Source organism: Mustela putorius, unplaced genomic scaffold (assembly GCF_011764305.1).
Source record: "Mustela putorius furo isolate JIRA1106 unplaced genomic scaffold, ASM1176430v1.1 tig00000508_pilon_pilon_pilon, whole genome shotgun sequence".
Taxonomy (NCBI): Eukaryota; Metazoa; Chordata; class Mammalia; order Carnivora; family Mustelidae; genus Mustela; species Mustela putorius.
In genome coordinates this window covers 15353959-15372345 of record NW_025421402.1, presented here as the reverse complement: position 1 = coordinate 15372345, position 18387 = coordinate 15353959, and the positions used below count along the sequence as shown (strand labels likewise).

Below are 18387 nucleotides of genomic sequence, written 5' to 3'. Positions count from 1 at the left end.
TCCTCTGTATGCTGATCTAACTGGGACTTCGTTCTATAACTCTGAAACAATTCTGTAGAGTTCATGTCAATACCTCAGGATTCCAGTATATTTTGAAACTACATTCTCCCTCCTGCTCTCTTGCATAATAATCTTCAAAGGGTATTTTCCCCCCAGTGACCTTGTTGTATAATTGTGCTCCTTCAAATCTTATTTTTAGCATTAAAACAATGACTTATATAGGGGGACTGAATTTTCCAGAATCAAGGGACATGTGGCTACCCCTCTACCATAGGGTCTAATTGCCTTCATTTTATTTCATAAGAATAAACAGAAGGAGAAAAAGTGGGCCTAAAGGAGCATAATAAATACTTTTAATCACATCTAATCCAGTTGAATTATAATGATCACCTTATATATTTTTTCAAGATAACACAAATCTAATACGTCCTTGTGACCACTTAGCCTGGTAAAAAGCAGGAGGCCTAAAGGATTTCCCAAATGAAACTCAGAAGTTTAAAAATTGTCTCTACCGCAACCCCCACACCTCGTCAAAGCGTCTACAGCTGAGGACAGAGATGATTGGTAATTAATGACTCAAGCCTTTTATGTGATATTAATCCCTTACTATTTGCTAGGTTTCGGTGGTTGCATGAAGGATGTTAAATTTGCACGGGGTGCTGTCGTTAACTTGGCATCTGTGTCCAGCAGCGCTGTCAGAGTCAATCTGGATGGCTGCCTGTCAAGTGACAGTGCCGTTAACTGCAGGGGAAATGACTCCATCCTGGTTTACCGGGGAGAAGAGCGCAGTGTTGACGAGAGTGGTCTGCAGCCATTCACAGGTACCGCGGACGTGCTCTCAATTAAATGTTACGCGTCTCCCACTTGTCGCCTCTTCCCTCCCTGACAGCCCACTGCTAGTCCATAGGAGTAATATTTTCATCTTTCTGCCTCTTTTTTTCATTCAAGAGTACCTGTACCGAGTGGTAGCCTCACACGAAGGAGGCTCTGTCTACAGTGACTGGAGTCGGGGCCGTTCAACAGGAGCAGGTAAATGGTCTTGAAACGGATACGCGCACATGTACGTGCACATGTCTGCGCACACATGTCCGCACACGTAAGAAGAAGGAAAGACTGTATTACCCTGAAGCGAGCAGTGGGTTTGTCATCGTAGGACAGAGCATGCATTCATTGGTGAAGGTCAGTGGGTAAAATGCTGAGGAGGTCAGTATTTTGATCTCTCAATTATTTAGTAAGTGTTTGCTCGGGCTTGATTCTTTCCTCTTCAAATGTGGAAGGAAGGGGCGCCTGGGTGGCTCAGTGGGTTAAAGCCTCTGTTTTTGACTCAGGTCATGATCCCAGGGTCCTGGGATCGAGCCCCGCACCGGGCTCTCTGCTCAGCAGGGAACCTGCTTTCCTTCCTCTCTCTCTGTCTACTTGTGATCTCTGTCTGTCAAATAAATTAAAAAAAAAAAATTAAAAATGCGGAAGGAAGGAGTTTCAAGTTGTCTCAAGGATTTGGTAGGCGTGAATCTATAGTAATATATCTAAGGATAGGAAACCCTTCTAGATGGTGTAGAACCCAAGAAGCTAACGTCAGGCTTGATTACCCTGGGCGGGGACAGCACCCTCTTGCCTCTCTCTCGTGGAGGGTACATTTGGAACCTGTACCGGGATCAGAAGCAGATGTGTCTTTTATCACATCGTGGCAATGTTTTTCATGGTGGTGACTATTAGTATCTTCAGATGACTCTCCCAGGATAGAAACTGCTGACTGGTCTAACCTTCTTGAGTTGGAGGGGGAAAACAGCAGGAAATCGAATATATTAGACTGGATCTCAGACAACAGCTTTATAAGTGCTCTGAACTTCTCACCGCAACCACATCTTTTCACGTGGTGCTATCACAAGAAGGTATTCATCATGCAAAGTTTTGTGAATCAGTAGCCTTTTACTGATATCAGTCAGGTAGTCAAATACATTTCAAAAGACTGCCAAGTATGTCTCTCAAAGGAAGTCTATCCTTAATAAGTCATAGTTTGTCTAAATGTGTGTTTTTCACCAAGATATTCTCTCATACTTATTAACCAGGGGCTACTAACACAGACAACTTTTTGAGAAATCTTCTTGATCTAAGATAATTAAAAACCGGAATGGCTACTAAGAATAATTTTCAAAGCGCTTTGCCTACAGATTTTCCAGAAGAGGACAACCTGACACTTTTCCAGGATGATTTAAATTGTCATCTATTTATAGGCAAGACAATGAGCCGAAAGGTCTTTTAAAATCCTTTTCAACCTCAGAGCTTGGAGAAAGCTGTGGCATAAAATATTCATTTGTTACTGGCATATCCTCTGCCCCTTTTTCGCCTCCGCTAGTTCATTAACAAATATGCTCTAAAGCCTGTTTTCAGTCTCAGTCAGCAAGGTAAATGGGTGTCTAGAAAGTGCGTTGCCCACATAGCTTAATGGTCCCCATTTTGAGTATCACCGCGAAAGTATGCAAATAGAGCTCTGAATTTATAGCAATGATCTGACCACAAAGTCTTATGCCATAAATTCATATTTACAATCTGACCACAACACTGAGCAGCTACATGCTCCCAAGGGTTGGAGAATAATTGCACTATTTAATTATTTTTGAGTCAGTTTTGCTCTGTCCCTTATGAGAAGGCCATCTGTTAGACGGCACCGTACTTTGCCCTGTACCGCATTTCAGAACTAATAAAATCAACATCACTCCCGTTGTCCCTTTGCTCGCATCTTGATTGTGTAGCCTGTGGGTTTTCCGTAGGTGTCGGTGGTGTTTTAACAGCACAGACAGTGTTTCTCCGCCTTCTCCCACCCTCTGTGTTCACTTTGTTTCCCTTGAAGCTGTCCTATTGTATTGGTCTGAACAGTAAAGTCAGAGAAGGAGGATATTTGATGTGGGAAAACCAGAGTGGTCCTCCATCGACGGGCTCAGGAGTCTGCAGGCAGCTCGGGCCGGCCTCTCATCCATCATCCTGCCACAGAGTTTCTCGGGTTTTTCTCACTGTTCCCAGAGCAGTCGGCTGTGATGAAGTTGTTACTGATCAGAACTGTAGAAATCTCTAATAAATAGTTAAAGTTTATGGATTTTTAAGATTCGGGGACTCTGCTCGTGAGTGAGGTTTTGTGGCTCCTTCCAACTTCCTCATTTTGTGTTATTGTTTCTGAGATACTCTGAAGAAAATATCTCTGAAAGTGATTTTGTATCATCTCTAGGATGCCAGTTCCTCTGCCCCCCCATCCCAGATGCAATTAGGAATGTATCCTGTATACCATATCTGGTAGAACTTGGCTTTTTCATAATTAATTTGAAAAACAATTGAATTTGGAAAATTAGATCAGACGTTCAGGTACAAGACAATCACATTTGTGATATTTTTTGGCTAATATGCCGAAGATATAAAAGTGTCAAACCCCTATGTATAATAACAGTCTAATTATCTTGCTTCAGAGGGGTCCATCATTATAGTGTTTGAACTTGTTATCTGCCTACCATCCACTCCTTCTTTATGAGTGATGTTTAAAACATGTCTGGTACGTTCAATGTTTTTGGAAAACCTGGACTAGACTCTAAAGAACGTTATGTCGATGGAGTTTTGATGGTTTTGAAATATCGCTTAAACTGAATGGCTCAAGATGTGCAGTCCTATTAAATCAATGCTGAAAAGTTACAACGCTAATAAATTGTATTTATGCTAATGGTTGAGTCTGATTTACTGCGGCCATTAAAAGTGAAGGATGGGGCAATAGTCTTCTGAGGACAGCCATTTTCCCTGTTTTTTCTTTTATTCTTTCACAGCTCCACAAAGTGTGCCGACTCCCTCAAGGGTCCGCAGCATAACCGGGTACAGCGTGGCGGTGAGCTGGGACGAACCTGTTGTCGTGAGAGGAGTAATTGACAAGTACGTTCTGCGGGCCTACAGCGAGGATGACCCCCGATGGCCGCGCATGCCCTCTGCCACTTCCGAGCTTGTCAGTACCAGCACCCTCACAGGTAAAGGGGATTCCTCAGGGAGTATCTTTCATGAATATTCTTTTTGACTTGATTTTTTTTTAAGATTTTATTTATTTATTTGAGAGAGAGAGAATGTGTGAGAGAGAGAGAGAGAGAGTGCGAGACATGGGAGGGATAGAGGGAGAGGCAGACTCCCCACTGAGCAGGGAGCCTGATGCAGGGCTCGATCCCGGGATGTCGGGGTCATGACCTAAGCTGAAGACAGTCTCTTAACCAATTGAGCCACCCAGGTGCCCTCTTTTTGACTTTAAATAAAAACATTCTTCAAGGGCTCCCCTCCCCTCAGTGAGCTACTCCTCTATTTTGCTTGATTAAAAACAGCAAGAACCACCTACTGAGATGGAAGCTTATATCTACCTAGGATAAAAAAGGATAATTCTATAATGTCAGTGGGCTCTTATGGACAGGTTCATCACAAGGCTGATATCCCCAGAAAATAAGGTGACAGGTGGCCCTAGCTCTTAAACACTCCATACATCTCCTGCAGGTGTTCTGGGCATACCTATAAGACCAACCTACCTATTTCACCATGCAAAAATGTCCTCTTTGGGACCAGCCCAAGTTCACAGCACCATCATTTATTGGAAAATTGTTGATTAAACCTAATTATGTCAAGGTAGAGGAGTATGAGACACCAGCAGTTTGATTGGCAAACCAGTGAATCAATTTCTCACGGGCGCCATGCCGGCCATGCAGAATGATTGCAGGGCAACACGCTGGTACTGATATCACACACATGTCTTGTACTCAGATGCATGCACGTGTAGTAAGGCAGCAGTTTTCAGCTTCATGAAATGTGAAAGTACATTCAGATGGAAAGTCAGGTGTAAGCCTTTACCAAAAATAAGTAAAATACATCAACAAATTGCATAGAGAAAAATTATCCTCTGTCAAAGAATTTTATAGCTTGAAAAACTATATGGATTTGAGAATAGGCTTTATTATCCTTCAGTATCTATTGGTCAACCCCATCTAGCCTTGACCTCCTTCTTGAGATCCCTTGGAAACTACCACCCAAATTGATAATCAATTACACAGAATTTCACATCTTCCAGTCCCTCCCTCCCTATTTTACTCACCTGATGAAACCCAACCTGATGAAGCCCATAGTTTGCCTTTGCCCAGGCTGCACATTAAAGCTAAGTGGGCTGGGGAAAAAATGTGCAGTTTGTCACTACAGATTCTCAGTCCTCATTTTCAAATGGGCACCAAGAATGATGCCAGCCCTACCGTATTTCTATAATAAGCTCCTTCTCCTAGCCTCTTCATTCAATATTTCAGATTTTCCCAAACTGTCTAGTTGCTAAGCTCCCTTCCTCCTCCAACTCAACGGATGGTCTTATGTATTAGATTGTGTTAGACACCAAGAAGAAACAGAATCTGTCTTATAGGATTTCTGTCACTCTTTCTGACAAACATATACATTAATTACATTTCTCTGAGCTATAGGGTTGTTATTAGGGGTTAAGTACATTCATGTTTGCTGAAACATTTAAAATTCTTTTGGCACATTATAAGCATTTGCCATCATTATCTGTTTTTTTTTTTTTTTTTCTTTTCCTTCCTCTTTTTACAAAGCTTTCCTTATCCTATCAAAAATAAAATCATCCAAAGTCCTCTGGACCCCAACTCTTCCTGCCTTTTCAGCGATGTGACTGGTAACTTTTCTCCCTCCCAATCCTATCTTAACCTCTCTCCACGTGGTTCACAAGCTATGGCCCCAGGACCAGCATCAACAGCATCACCTGAGACCTCATTATTAATGTCAATTCTCCAGCCCACCCAGAGCTCAGCCCTCTTGTTTTAATAAGCCCTCCTCATCTGACACTGAAGCATGCTAAAAGTTGGAGAACCGTTATGAATTCTTCCCAGGACCATTTAAACTCTACCAACTCCCATTGTTAAACATAAACAAACAGACTTAAGCCAATTATTAAAAAAACCTTCCTTTTATCTAAATTCCTTGCCAACTATGACTCCCTCTCTTCTTCCCGAACTTGCTTCTAGCAAGAAGTACGCATGGATGTTGTCCCCATTTCTTCACTTTAGGGGGCTTCTGCACACTTGCCTTGCTAAGGACACCAACAACTTCCATATTTACCTTTCTCATGAACACTTTACAGTACTAGTCTCTGGTAACTCCCTAGATTGAAAACCAGTGCAATATGTTATTGAATGTTGCTATAGGATATGTCGTGTGAACGGTGTACAGAGAAAATAAAGTTAGAGAACACTGACCAATTATATTTATTTTTATATACTCAATCTGTAGAGAACTAAGGAAAAAGTCTCAACTATCAATACAATTTTGTTAATTTCTCTTCTGAAAACTTGCTTTCTCTTTGTCTTTTCCTTTTTCTTATTACTTTACATTCATTATTTATAGTTTAATGTTCAAAGTCACATTATTTTAGTTATATCTCTATAAATAACAACTAGTTTGATTTAGTTTTATATTCAACTAGAAGTTGAATTGGGAGTTTAGCTCATTCACATTTATTTTTATAATTCATCAAATTGCTCTTATTTCTGCCATCGTATTTTATACTTTCTGGTTTTGTTATTGTTTTTTAATACTTTTTAGAACTATTCTTTTATTTTTAGTTCTTGCCTGTGTGGAGTATGAATTCTTTAACTTTTTTTCCTCAAGGAGTTAAAGGTATATGTGCAGTTCACAATTGTGAAATAAAGAGACAAGGATATATATAAGAAGTAATCTTAAAGATTATGGAACATTTAACAGGAAAGAGAAAAGAAAAACAGAAAGTGAGGCAGGGTAAGGAAATAGTCAGAGAGCTGGATTTGATGGAGATGGGAGGAGTGTGGAAATTGGACAGTGGCAGCTGCTTTGTCATTTGGTTGAGATAACAAGGTATTGGGAGAGGAATGTAAGAAAAGTAGGTCATGACCAGTTTTGTGGTTGGTCTTAAGTTAATCCCCCTTTAGCATTTCTGAAGTGACTTTGGTGAGGTTGTAATGTTGACTTCTGATTGTTAAAGTGGTATTTCTTTGACCAAGACAATGCTGGTGCTGGATGCACAAGATAATTTATTTTTTTTTAATTATTTTTTTATTTTTTATAAACATATATTTTTATCCCCAGGGGTACAGGTCTTGCACAAGATAATTTAGCTTTATTGGTTCACATAAGGTTCTTTACCGATTAGGTTGTAATAAAATATGCCATCTTTTATTGGCATCTTTTCATATGTTTCTTTCTGTTATATAGCCAGCTCTTCTTCAGACATGGGTCCTTCTTTGGCTTGGAAGGGTTGCTGTTGTATATATCATTATTACTTCTCGTGGGAAATAGAAGTTTTCAATATTGTCTGTTTTTGCAGTCCAGAACACAACTTATAGAGTCAAATCGATCTAGGCTCAAATTCCAGCTGTGTCATTTGTTAACTGTATGATCCTAGGCACATTAAAAAAATATATCCCTGTATCAGAATTTCTTCATATATAAACCTTTATGTTATGGAATTGTAATGAAGATTTAAAAAAAAAAAAGAATTACCTCTATAGAATATTTTGCTCAGAACCAGGCACAGAGTGAATGTTCAACAAATTCATCTTTATACTCCTTGGTCTCTGAATTCGAAGTTATGACTTTGTAATTGTTTCCCTTTCTGTTTTCTGATTTTTCATTAGAGATTCTGCTCTTTGAAACTTCTAAACTGATTTTTAAATTTTTCTGTCCACAATTCACTTGTCCCATCTTTAAATATACCTTCAGACTGAGTGTTGCTCAAGAAAATTAAATCATTTTCAAATCACCTTACTAGGTACTTAGTTTCTCTTAACAAAAAAAAAAAAAAAAAAAAACAAAAAAAAACTTCACTTGGATTATGCCAGGTCAGCTGAGGAAAAATTGCAGTAGCCTGGCAATAAATAAATCTCAACACCCTTCTCCCCAGTGTATGGTGAAGGAGGCTGAGAACCTATAGGCATTCTGTACCCAGATGGGGGTTGGGTTTGCTGGGGCTCTCTTTCCAGCAGGCCACTTGTTTTTGTCTGGTGTCCTTCCAGGCATTTCTAAACGTTTGGTCATTTCATTAGTATTCTTGTAAGGCTGTGGTTCTCCACCATGGGTGTGCACTGAGCTGCCTAGGAAGCTTTAAAAAAATACTGAAACCCAGGTTCCCACCTGCAGAGAGTCTGACTTTTTGGTTTAGGATGCAGCCTGGGCCTTGATGTCTTTAATAGCTGAAAATAATTCTCTTGTACAGCCAGCATGGGGAAACACTGGGAAAGGGACGAGTTTGATACCGTGATCAAGACTTAATTTTACGCAGAAATGCTTATGGCAACGTTTATCTCCCAACCGAAATTTGAAAATGGAGGACAAAAAAAGATAAATGTCTATATAAAAATGATAAAATATTGAAATTAAGTAGATAAAATTAGCAAAGGAAAATCACAAGACAACAAAAATTAAGTGCCTGAGTATTGCAAAGAGGTGGGAAATTATGGTCACACAAAATGCAAAAGCAAAAGGGAAAAAAAATGAATATTAACTGAGAGCACTGGAAGAATAGAGTAATGGGGCAGAATATTTACCATTCATGAATCTGGCTACCAGAGGATTAAATGAGATAAATCCCAGTAGCAGTGAAGAGTCCAAGGGTTAACAGCCCCACTCAGGAGCAAATGGGCCCCTTTGGGCTATGGGGTCTGGATTCTGTGCCCTCTGAAGGCCAGGGTTCAGAGCAGAGAGTTCTTGAAAGTTCATTTCCTCAGCTGGAGCCTCAGGGTAGAAAGCCCTGCAGTTATCACTCCAGTGTATCTTTAGACTTGTTGCAAAGGGCTCCAATTAACTCTGGTAGCTTTTGCTGATTTTCCCTCCAGCCCTGTTAACATGCGAAGTTGCTTCCCAGAGAGACAGTCCTGGCATTTCCCTTCAAACCAAGGGCTGTTCAGAAAGTGACTTCACAATTTGATTTGAAATTATGTCAAGAATGAGCAGATTCAAGAATCTGCACATATACAATAATTTTTTTTCTTTTTTTCCCTTAAGATAGTAAACATATAAACTTATCTGCATAGTTACTACAGCATTTGACATAGTGTTAGGGCTATAATTGATACACAGAAAATATTTTCTCAATTCCATTGTTACATTGCATTGAGCTAAAGGTTAGGAGTTATATATTCCTTCTTCATAATAATAAATAATAATAATTAATGATATTTATTATTCACTGTAGTTTAGCAGAAGAGCCTATCATAATCTTTCAGATTACCCAAATAAATCTAAGTTTATACAGAAGAATAAGTGAAAGACATTTCAATTTATAATGGAACTACTATTACAACTTTTGCTACTAAAATTGCTACATACAGTAGAATCTGATATTCTTCTTAAAGAAGTTGTGTCGCGCACTGAAGGTCTGCCTCTCTTTCTTTCTCTTCTGTAGCCTGGTAGTAATAATGAGTGATTCTCAACTCTATTGGCCCTAAAGGGATTCCTGGATTGTTTATAAAATACAGATTCTTGGGTCTCCCACACAAGAGCTGTATATTTGAGCTAGGGTTTGTAAATCTGCATTAGACAGAGTGTTCCAGTTGATTCTCTTAAAGAGAGATCATGTATTAAAGAACCTGGGACAAGGAGAATGGTCAGGTGAGAAGGTATCATTTTTCACTGGCTGGGCTTGAACTTATCCCTGCTTTGTTTTCTCCTGTCACTTGTTCCACCTGCACTAGCTTTGCAGGCAGAATAATGCTAAGGACAAGTGGAGAAGTAGAGGCAGGGTTAGTAGGGTCTCTGACCCTTAAGGGCAGTGCTTCTGAAAGTCACCCAGGGAAAAGAAATGAGAATTACTAGAGATCTTGGTAAAATCCAGACTCTGATTTAGTTGATACAGAGATGGGTGTGAGATTCTGCGTTTCTAACAAGGCCAACCTTACTGCTGCCCACACCATGTGTCCAATAGAAGTCACAGAGCTCAATATTTATATAAGAAATAGGAAAACAAGCAAACAATAAGTTTTAAGTTTCATGATGCCCGTTGGGTTTAGTGAAAAAAGATCCCAGTGCAATTCAGAATGTGCAATATAATTGTAACCTTAGTAGTAGAATCTAATCTGCATGCATTTAAATTACAACATTTAACTACCCATGGTGGGAGGAGGAACCTCTCAAAATAATGTCATGGGCAAAGAATGCTATCGAATCCCAAAGTTGCCAATATCTGTTATCTGGGAAGAATGTGCAAAGAATTTTAGGTTTTCCCAATCACTGACAAAAAAGTCAAAGTCATTGTTGGGGTGCCCACAAAAAGAATGGAGAACCAAGAGCCCTAGAGAATCCTTGATTAATGAAAAGTTAGAGGCACATACGAAACCAAATCTACTATACTTTATGGACCATACAAGGAGTTGTCAAGGGGACTTTAAATCATAAGTGATTTTTGCCTTATGCTTGACTTTGGAACTTAACCCCAGCTATCAGTCCCTCAGTGAGATGTTACTGTTTCTGTGGTTGTCCATATATGTATATGTACATATATACATATATATTCTATAGAAATAGAAACTATTGTTATAATCATCTGAGAAATCTGCAAAGAAACGACTATACTAAAAACTTCAGGGCACCTGGGTAACTCAGTTGATTAAGCTCCTGCCTTCAACTCCTGTCATGATCCCAGAGTTCTGGGATTAAGCCCCTCGCCAGGCTCCTTGCACAGTGGGGAGCCTGCCTCTCCCTCTGCCGGCTGCTCTCTTTGCTTGTGTGTTCTCATGTGCTGGCTCTCTCTTTCCATTAAGAAAACAAAGTCTAAAAAAATAAAATTCAATGTTTCTTTTTCTGTTCAGTTAGGAATTTTTACTCAAAATTGTTAAAACTGCCTATGGGTGCTTTTTGTGCAAGCATGTTATTTCTTCATTAGACAACAGCTCCAGAAGTCAAGTATCATATTTTATGTTTATTTAAGTCTTTTTCAAAACCTTGCTCAAGGTAGAGGATCAATACACTTTTCTTAAGTAATGAAGAACTAGACAAATGAACAGATGCAGCTTTCTGCTACCACCTCTGTAGTTAATGAAATGTTAATATTGTTATATCCTGCTGAGTTGAGTATTGAACTAGTGGTTCTTACTAAAGTCTCATCGGTGCTATAGTTCTCTAATTTTAGGAAATATTATGCAGAATTATCACAAGTTAACCATATATGTGGAACTTAATATACATGTTCTCAATGAAAAAAAAGTTGATAGGGTAAATAGAATTTCAAAATTAGTTCCCAAACTTAAACTTCCTAATGGAACTCAAGTGCTATAATTTGTGATTAAAAATAATGGAAGCCTATATTGCTATAATGCTGATAATTACACAGAACAGAAAATATTCATTTATTAGAAACAAAAGCATTTATCTACTCTGTTCTAGGCTAATGCTAGATCCTTCCTTTATAATCTGCTTTTATTGTGTTTCTTTTCTAATATTTTTTAACTGCGGTAAAATACACATAATAAGCAATCTGCTTTGATACCATTAAAAATATGGTCTCCAAAGTAGAATATTAATTTTTTTTAAAAAAATCAGAGTTTTATGGGGAAAGATAATAGAGATGAGTTTTCATTTTTATTTAATTGCACTGAAGGGATCTAAATAACAGTGACATAGACAAGATTAATTTTTTTCTTTTTTCTGGTAATAGGTGTTCATAGTTAGTGTAGGAGTGGGATGTTGACAGGTCCAGGGACCCATACACCTCCATCTTTCTGCTATACCATCCTAGGTAGGAGACTACTGCCTCGTGGTCCAAGATGGCTGCATGAGCTTCAGCCATCCAGTCTGGTTTCCATCCAGCAGGAAGCAGGGGTGATTGAGAAAGGATATGCACATTCACTTCAAAGACATACTTAAGAAGTTATTCCTACACCTCTATATACTTATGTGTACACTAGGCATAGTCATGTGAACTTAAGTCTGTGAACTAAGTTCATAGTCACATGGCTAGAGTTAGCTGCTAAGAAACGTTGTCCTAATTCAAAATGGCCACTTGTCCAGCTATCATTGTATTGTACTGTGGAAGAGAAGGAAAATGTATCATAGGAAGGTCCTTAGTGATCTCTGCCACAACAAACTTCAGAAGTAAATTTTCAAAATTCATTTTGATGGTATTAAAAGATGAATTTTGAGGAAGTCTTTGCCATTTTTATAGTACCTCATAAATTAATATTCCATGTTTGTAGTTTATTACAAGCTATTTCTTTAAATGTAAATCTTGAAAGAAATGGACTGCAAAAATTCACAGGACAAAAATATGGCCTATGACATAAATAGTAAAAATAGAAATGATGTAATGTTCCTGCTTAGCTAATGTAGAAGAATTTCATTAGGTAATGCAGTGTTGATGAGTTAATAGCTTTGTCTAACTCTGCTGAATACATAATGTGCCTGAACTACTTGTACATTGTGAAATCTCCAGATAGGCCTTTTTATAAGTTATTCATTTTCTTTTATGTAGTAAGAATCTGCAGTGCAGGGTGCGGATTTCTTTTTGGTAACATGTTGTACCGTGGTTAAAAATGATGGCGATGTATAATTTTTGCTGCATAGTGATAATCAACTAGGCACGTTTATACTAGCAATACTTCAAGGTTGCTGGTCAGATTTGATAAAGAAAAAAAATAGTCACCCCCAATTATTCTGTTTTCTAACTTCTGACCATTTTATATGTGTATTGCAGTTGGAACTAATAAAAAAACTTTATATGTGTGTATAAATATTTATATATATATATACATATATATATATATATTTATCTCCATGTCCAGTGTTGTACTCAAAAAGCACCTGAGTACACACTTGCACGGATACAGGATTTCTTATGAAGCAGTTGTTTTTAAAAGGGAATATTATAGACATACACACTTGTTCATTTTGAAGGATAAGTGGGCTACTTTCTGTTTAAACACAGTAGGATTTAGTAATAGATTTGAAACTTTTAACAAATTTTAAGGTGTGGTCTTAAATAATTTGCTCTAAAAAGTATGCTATTCTTTTTAGTGACATTATTTCAATCCATCTTTTTTCTTCTTGCAGAATGAGGGTTTAGGTTGAGGAACAAGAACCATAATCTTGGAGACCTGAGCAATACCTTCTAAACTCAGCCCTAGAGTAGGCCCATCTGTAAAATGGGATAATAGTACAGGAGGCCCTCTGCAGGGACCTGGGACTCCCATTATAAGGGATGACTTTCATTTTTCTTTTCTTTTCCCATGGTCTCCCCACTTAATTGAGTCCAGTAATTTCTCGGAGAGTCCTAATGATTCCAGTGTTGGCCCCTGAGGTTAGATGAAGAGTTAACATGAATGGATGGCTTCAAACCTACTGCAGAATTAGAATGAAAATGACAGAAACTATAGTTCTTACCGCAAAGGCATTGATTAAAAATTTGAGGTTAGATGTAAGCCTGCTGAGAAAATCTTAAATGGGTAACAATTTAAGGTCAATTAAAATCCCTGTTTAAACCTTTCTCAAAGACTGGGATAAGACCCTATGTCTTATAAAGAAAATAAAAGAATAAATTTTTTTTCCTCTTTGTAAGCATCAAATTCTGTTTAGTTTTTTGATCCAGTGTATATGACTTTCTGTAATCCTGACTAGAAGTTTTAAACAAGATCGGAAAGACCCTTTGAAAAAAAAAAAATTAAATGCAAAAAATTAGTGTCCGAGTTTTCAAAGGATTACCGTAGGTTTAGGGTAAGGGTGTTTACTGTTCCACTTTTTAGTTAAAGCGAAAACTGTTTTTCATTTTATAAATACTAGAGACCCTTATTCTCATTTACAGTATTACTGAAAACACAACAATAACAAATTGCCACCTTCCTAGGCTATTCAGAACCAAAGGAGAAGCAACCTGGGTGTGTTTCCAGATCTCTGTTAGACCATTAAATTTTCATCCATATTTAACAAATGTCATTATTCAGTTTCATGGGGTCACTGTGTCAAAATGTCTGTGTTAGAACTTTAATTTATTTTCAGAGGTTCCTTTAAGTGGGCAGAAGGCATGGCGTGTTGGATTGATTTACTCTCTTTAATCCATCCACTGGCTTGGTTTGCAGCTCAAAACTTATTCTGGGATGTATACTTAAAGCATTAGAATTTATCAGCCCCGCCGAATCTGACACCAGAAAAGTCTCCCTCTCTTCTGCTTTCTGCCCTCTGGCTGGTTTTCTCTGAAGAGGTGGGTTCTTCCATTATGTCTCCAGGTAGCCAGAGCAGCCCTGCCTGTGTGGTATCCCTTACCAGATGGCCATCTTAATAAATGCCTTGCTCTTCTTGCTCACCCTCACTTTCTTGATCCAAATGTGAAATGCCAGCGAATAAATAAGAGCATTGTACTCTGATGAGTTCTCTTGAGATGGAGACAAGCCCTGGGGAGAAGAAGCTAGAAACAGCTTTTCTGTTTCCTGGACTGCTCCTAATTACTGGCTAGTAGGTAGAAGAAACTGTTTAGATAATACAGAATTTAAAGGGAAAGGGAGGGAGGGGGCCGAAGAGAGTCAGAGAACGAGGGAGTGTGCATATGATTTCAAATGCCTTTGCTAACAGGAAAATTCTCCTGGATTGTTCAAGTCCACTTGAAATCGTGGGCGTGATCTTTGCGAGGGGACCCCAGACTCTGGTCTCAGGGCAGGCAATGGCTGTGTGCAGAGCTCACTGTCAGACGGAAAGTGCAGCAGAAATGAGTGGCTAATGAGAGGAGAGCAGCCAGTTCTTTAATTGAATTAAAAGCTGGGTGACATCAACGCAGACACCTGTCCAATTACAGACAGGCCAAGGTGTTTACCATTGCTGTACAAGCGATTCGAAGATGACAGAAATCTTTCCGCCCACAGATTAACATAATGAAGGAGAACAGATTACAGTGGATGCCGGCCAAACACCTAGGTTGGCAGCTGGGGGTAGGCTGGGGGAGGGAGAAGGAGCCTGTTCAAGTATGTAAATAGAAACGGGCTCTTCTTCTTCTCCAAAATGTCTGTGGCTTTCCAAAGGATGCCATTTTGCTTTGTGTCTCGGGTTTGGTTTCCAGGCAGAGCATTTGTACTTGTCTGCGTTTAGTCAGAAGAGTTCATCATAAAATTCCAACGTCACAGCTGGCTCTTCTGTTGTCTTCCTGCCTCTCGGCACTCAGAGTTCTGTTAGAGGCTCAAAAGCTCACACCGCTGGTGTCAGCTCCGCAATGATTTTCTCTTAGGTCGTCGGGCTGCCTCCAATTGCTTGTATTTCTCTTTGGCTCCTTTGAAACGTGAGGCTAGAGCAAAGGAACGAACGTGCTGGAAATCATCCTCATTGGTTGAGAGAAACAATGTCACTTTGCTGACTCACCGCAAAGTGTAGAATGTGCATGGCGGCGTCCCTTCTAGTGGGGGAGATGGCCCAGGGACACTAAGCAGTAGGAAAAGTCTTTGTTTTTCGGTCAGGCATCAAGTGGCAGCTTTGGTAAACCATTTAAGAGCTGCTGGAAAACAGGACCAGTCAAGGAGAGGGACATGTCCTTTGCGCTCAAGGAGTTCCCTAAATCATTTTAAGGGACTTTTAAATTTCAGGGTTCTCCAGGACAAGGTTCTCTTGCCCTCTGCTAGGTGGAAATCCTCAGAGCACAGAGTTTGGAGTCACCAGGACTCTGGAACTTTCTTCTCTGATGTGCTTTTATTCCCCGGAAATGAAGTCTCTGTCCCTATTCTTTCAGCTGGGCTTTCTGCATGCACCAAGGCCCACAGGACTGCAATTCAAAGGGAATATACTTACTTTACTTCAAACTCCCTTGGTGTGGCATGTCAGGATTTCTCAATGTTAAGCATTAATGTAAAATGCATTATCGCTTAGCAGTGAGAGTTCTGGTCCTGCTGGTGCCAATGATTTTAATCTGGTTACCAACACTCCTGTGTTTCTTGGGATACTAACACTTTTAAGACATCAATAATGCTTACTTTATGCTTATTGAATGTTTTTTTCAGCTCATCCTCTTCCATTATCAAAAGGGACTGGCAGGTTTCCTGACATGGTTGGGACCATTTTCTGATTTCACAGAGTTTTGTGGCTGAAAGGGAATTTGAGAGGTCATCTGGCTGGCCTGGAGTTAGGGACGGTTTGAAATGCAAAGGGAAAAAAGGCTCCTCTGCGATATCTCTCAAAGAAAGAGACTTGTATCCCAGCCAATCTTAACATTTCTCACTGTCAGGATATACGTCTTTATTTTAAATACCCCAGGTGTCATAAAAGGAGATTACCCCATTTTCTCTTATTAGGTTTTCTTTTTTTTTAATTTTTTTAAAAGATTTTATTTGTTTATTGGACAGAGAGATACATAGCAAGAGACAGAACACAAGCTGGAGGAGTGGGGAGAGGGAGAATTAGACTTCCTGCCCAGCAGGGAGCCCAATGCAGGACTTGATCCTAGGACCCTGGGATCATGACTTGAGCCAAAGGCAGACCCTTAACCGACTGAGCTACCTGCACATCTTCTCTTACTGGGTTTTCTACAGAAATACATATGCAGAATATATGCAGTATTTTTCTGCCTAGGACTCCTTTGAAATGTGTCCCACTGTATATTTTTCAGTATTATTTTTAATATAATGTTGAAATGTACATTCAATGATTATCCTTCTTTCTCTTTGTCTTTAATTAAATCTACATCTCCTATCACATTGGATTAAGAAGTCCAGATCTTACCAATGCCCTTGTCCACTTGTCATATACACAAGAATTCTGTTTTATGTATTAACGTATGTATTACTGTTATCATTAAGAGTCTTTGAGCTCTACTATTTTCTTAGAAACCTTGTAAAGATCATATGTATTCTATAGCACCTTTCCCAGAAGAATAGAGAAAAAGAAATGGGAATATTTTTAGATGATGATATATTATCATAGTAATACTACCATATTTTTCTTTGTTTTTGTTTTGTTTTGTTTTGTTTTTGTTTTTTCAGGAGAGTGTATAATCTAAGAAAGACTCTGACTCTTCAAATGAGGCCATTAGGCCAGTCACTCAATGATCTCTATGGATATATATCTCCAAGAAAACTCTCTTAATATCAGGGAGAACATACTTACCCTTTGGTGACAGCAGAACTTCTCATAACCATCAACTTTAATCCATCTTCATAAATGCTCCATATTGAGAAACAAGATGTAAACCACATGTCCCAAACAAAAATATGACATTGTTCTGAATTGGGGAAGGTGGCTTGGTTGACCATCCCCCTCCCAACCACTCGCTGTAATCTGACAAGAGGGGAGAAAGTGCTGAATCTGGGGCACCTGGGTGACTCAGTTGGTTAAGCGTCTGCCTTCTGCTCAGGTCTTGATCCCAGGAGATTGGGATGGAGCCTCCATAAGGCTCCCTGCTCAGCAAGGAGGCTGCTCCTCCCTCTACCCCTGCTCACAGCTAGTGCTGACAAATACCAGATATTTTTGAAGGATAAAATGGCTAGAAACGTATCTCACAAGGTTACCTTAGTTTTGAGTCTGGACTTTTGGGATCGTGGTGAAACATTAAGAAATGGGAAAACAAAGCTTATGAAATAGTTGAGGCTGTCGGGTCTGGATCGGAGCATATTGAGAATGAAATGCTAGTGGGACATCCAGATGGGGTATATAAGCTGCAGGTGGAGATGCAGAACCAGAGCTGGGGAGAGATGTGAAGTCCGGAGACGCAAATGAGAGATGGGGCTTGATGAGCTCACAATGGTAAGTGTTTAGAAGAAGAAAGAAGCCTGAAGATACTACCTTGTAGAACAAGAGCTATTTAAAGGACTCCGAAGGGAAGAGAGCTAATCAGGTCAAGGAAAGAAAGTAGCTCTCAAGAGCTAAGGAAAACAACGGGGGAAATTCAGTGGCACAGAGAGAGCTGAGGGAGACAAAGCCCAGTAAATAGAGGGAAGATAAGGATTTGAGGAATGGTGACTTGATCTGACATTTGGAGATTACTAGTGATCTTGAAAAGATAGAAATCGGGATTTAGTGGCACAGTGTGGGCAGGAAACTGGGTTGCAGTAGTAACGGCTTGGACTGACACAACCTCTGCTAGATCTCTCTCTTTACAGAGCTCTGTGTCAAGTACTTTACACTCCTAAATTCATTTAATCTTGTTAGTAATTCTATGAGCTAAGTTCTCTACTGCCCCCAACTCACAGTTGAGAGTTGAGACCTCTCCTTCAAGGCAGGTATTGTTTTATCTGTTTACAGTTAAGGAAACTGAGGCACAGAGATCTGAACAACTCATCCAAGCCCACACAACAAATCAGTAGCAGAACTGGTGTTTGGATGCAGGCAAACATGGTGTCTAGCTTCTTAACCACTTCACCACTGCGTGATGAGATGCGTAGGTGGCAATGCGTG

At 39.4% G+C, this 18387-nt stretch overlaps 1 protein-coding gene across 1 annotated transcript in view; it reads left to right on the top strand.

Annotated features, from left to right (window-relative positions):
- USH2A (usherin) overlaps nucleotides 1-18387 on the top strand; it is a 681643-nt gene that overhangs the window by 277550 nt on the left and 385706 nt on the right. Inside the window, exons 27-29 of the mRNA XM_045081155.1 lie at nucleotides 618-821; nucleotides 949-1029; nucleotides 3807-4001. Of these exons, the coding sequence (XP_044937090.1) occupies nucleotides 618-821; nucleotides 949-1029; nucleotides 3807-4001 (480 nt within the window). The remainder of the gene's footprint in view (nucleotides 1-617; nucleotides 822-948; nucleotides 1030-3806; nucleotides 4002-18387) is intronic.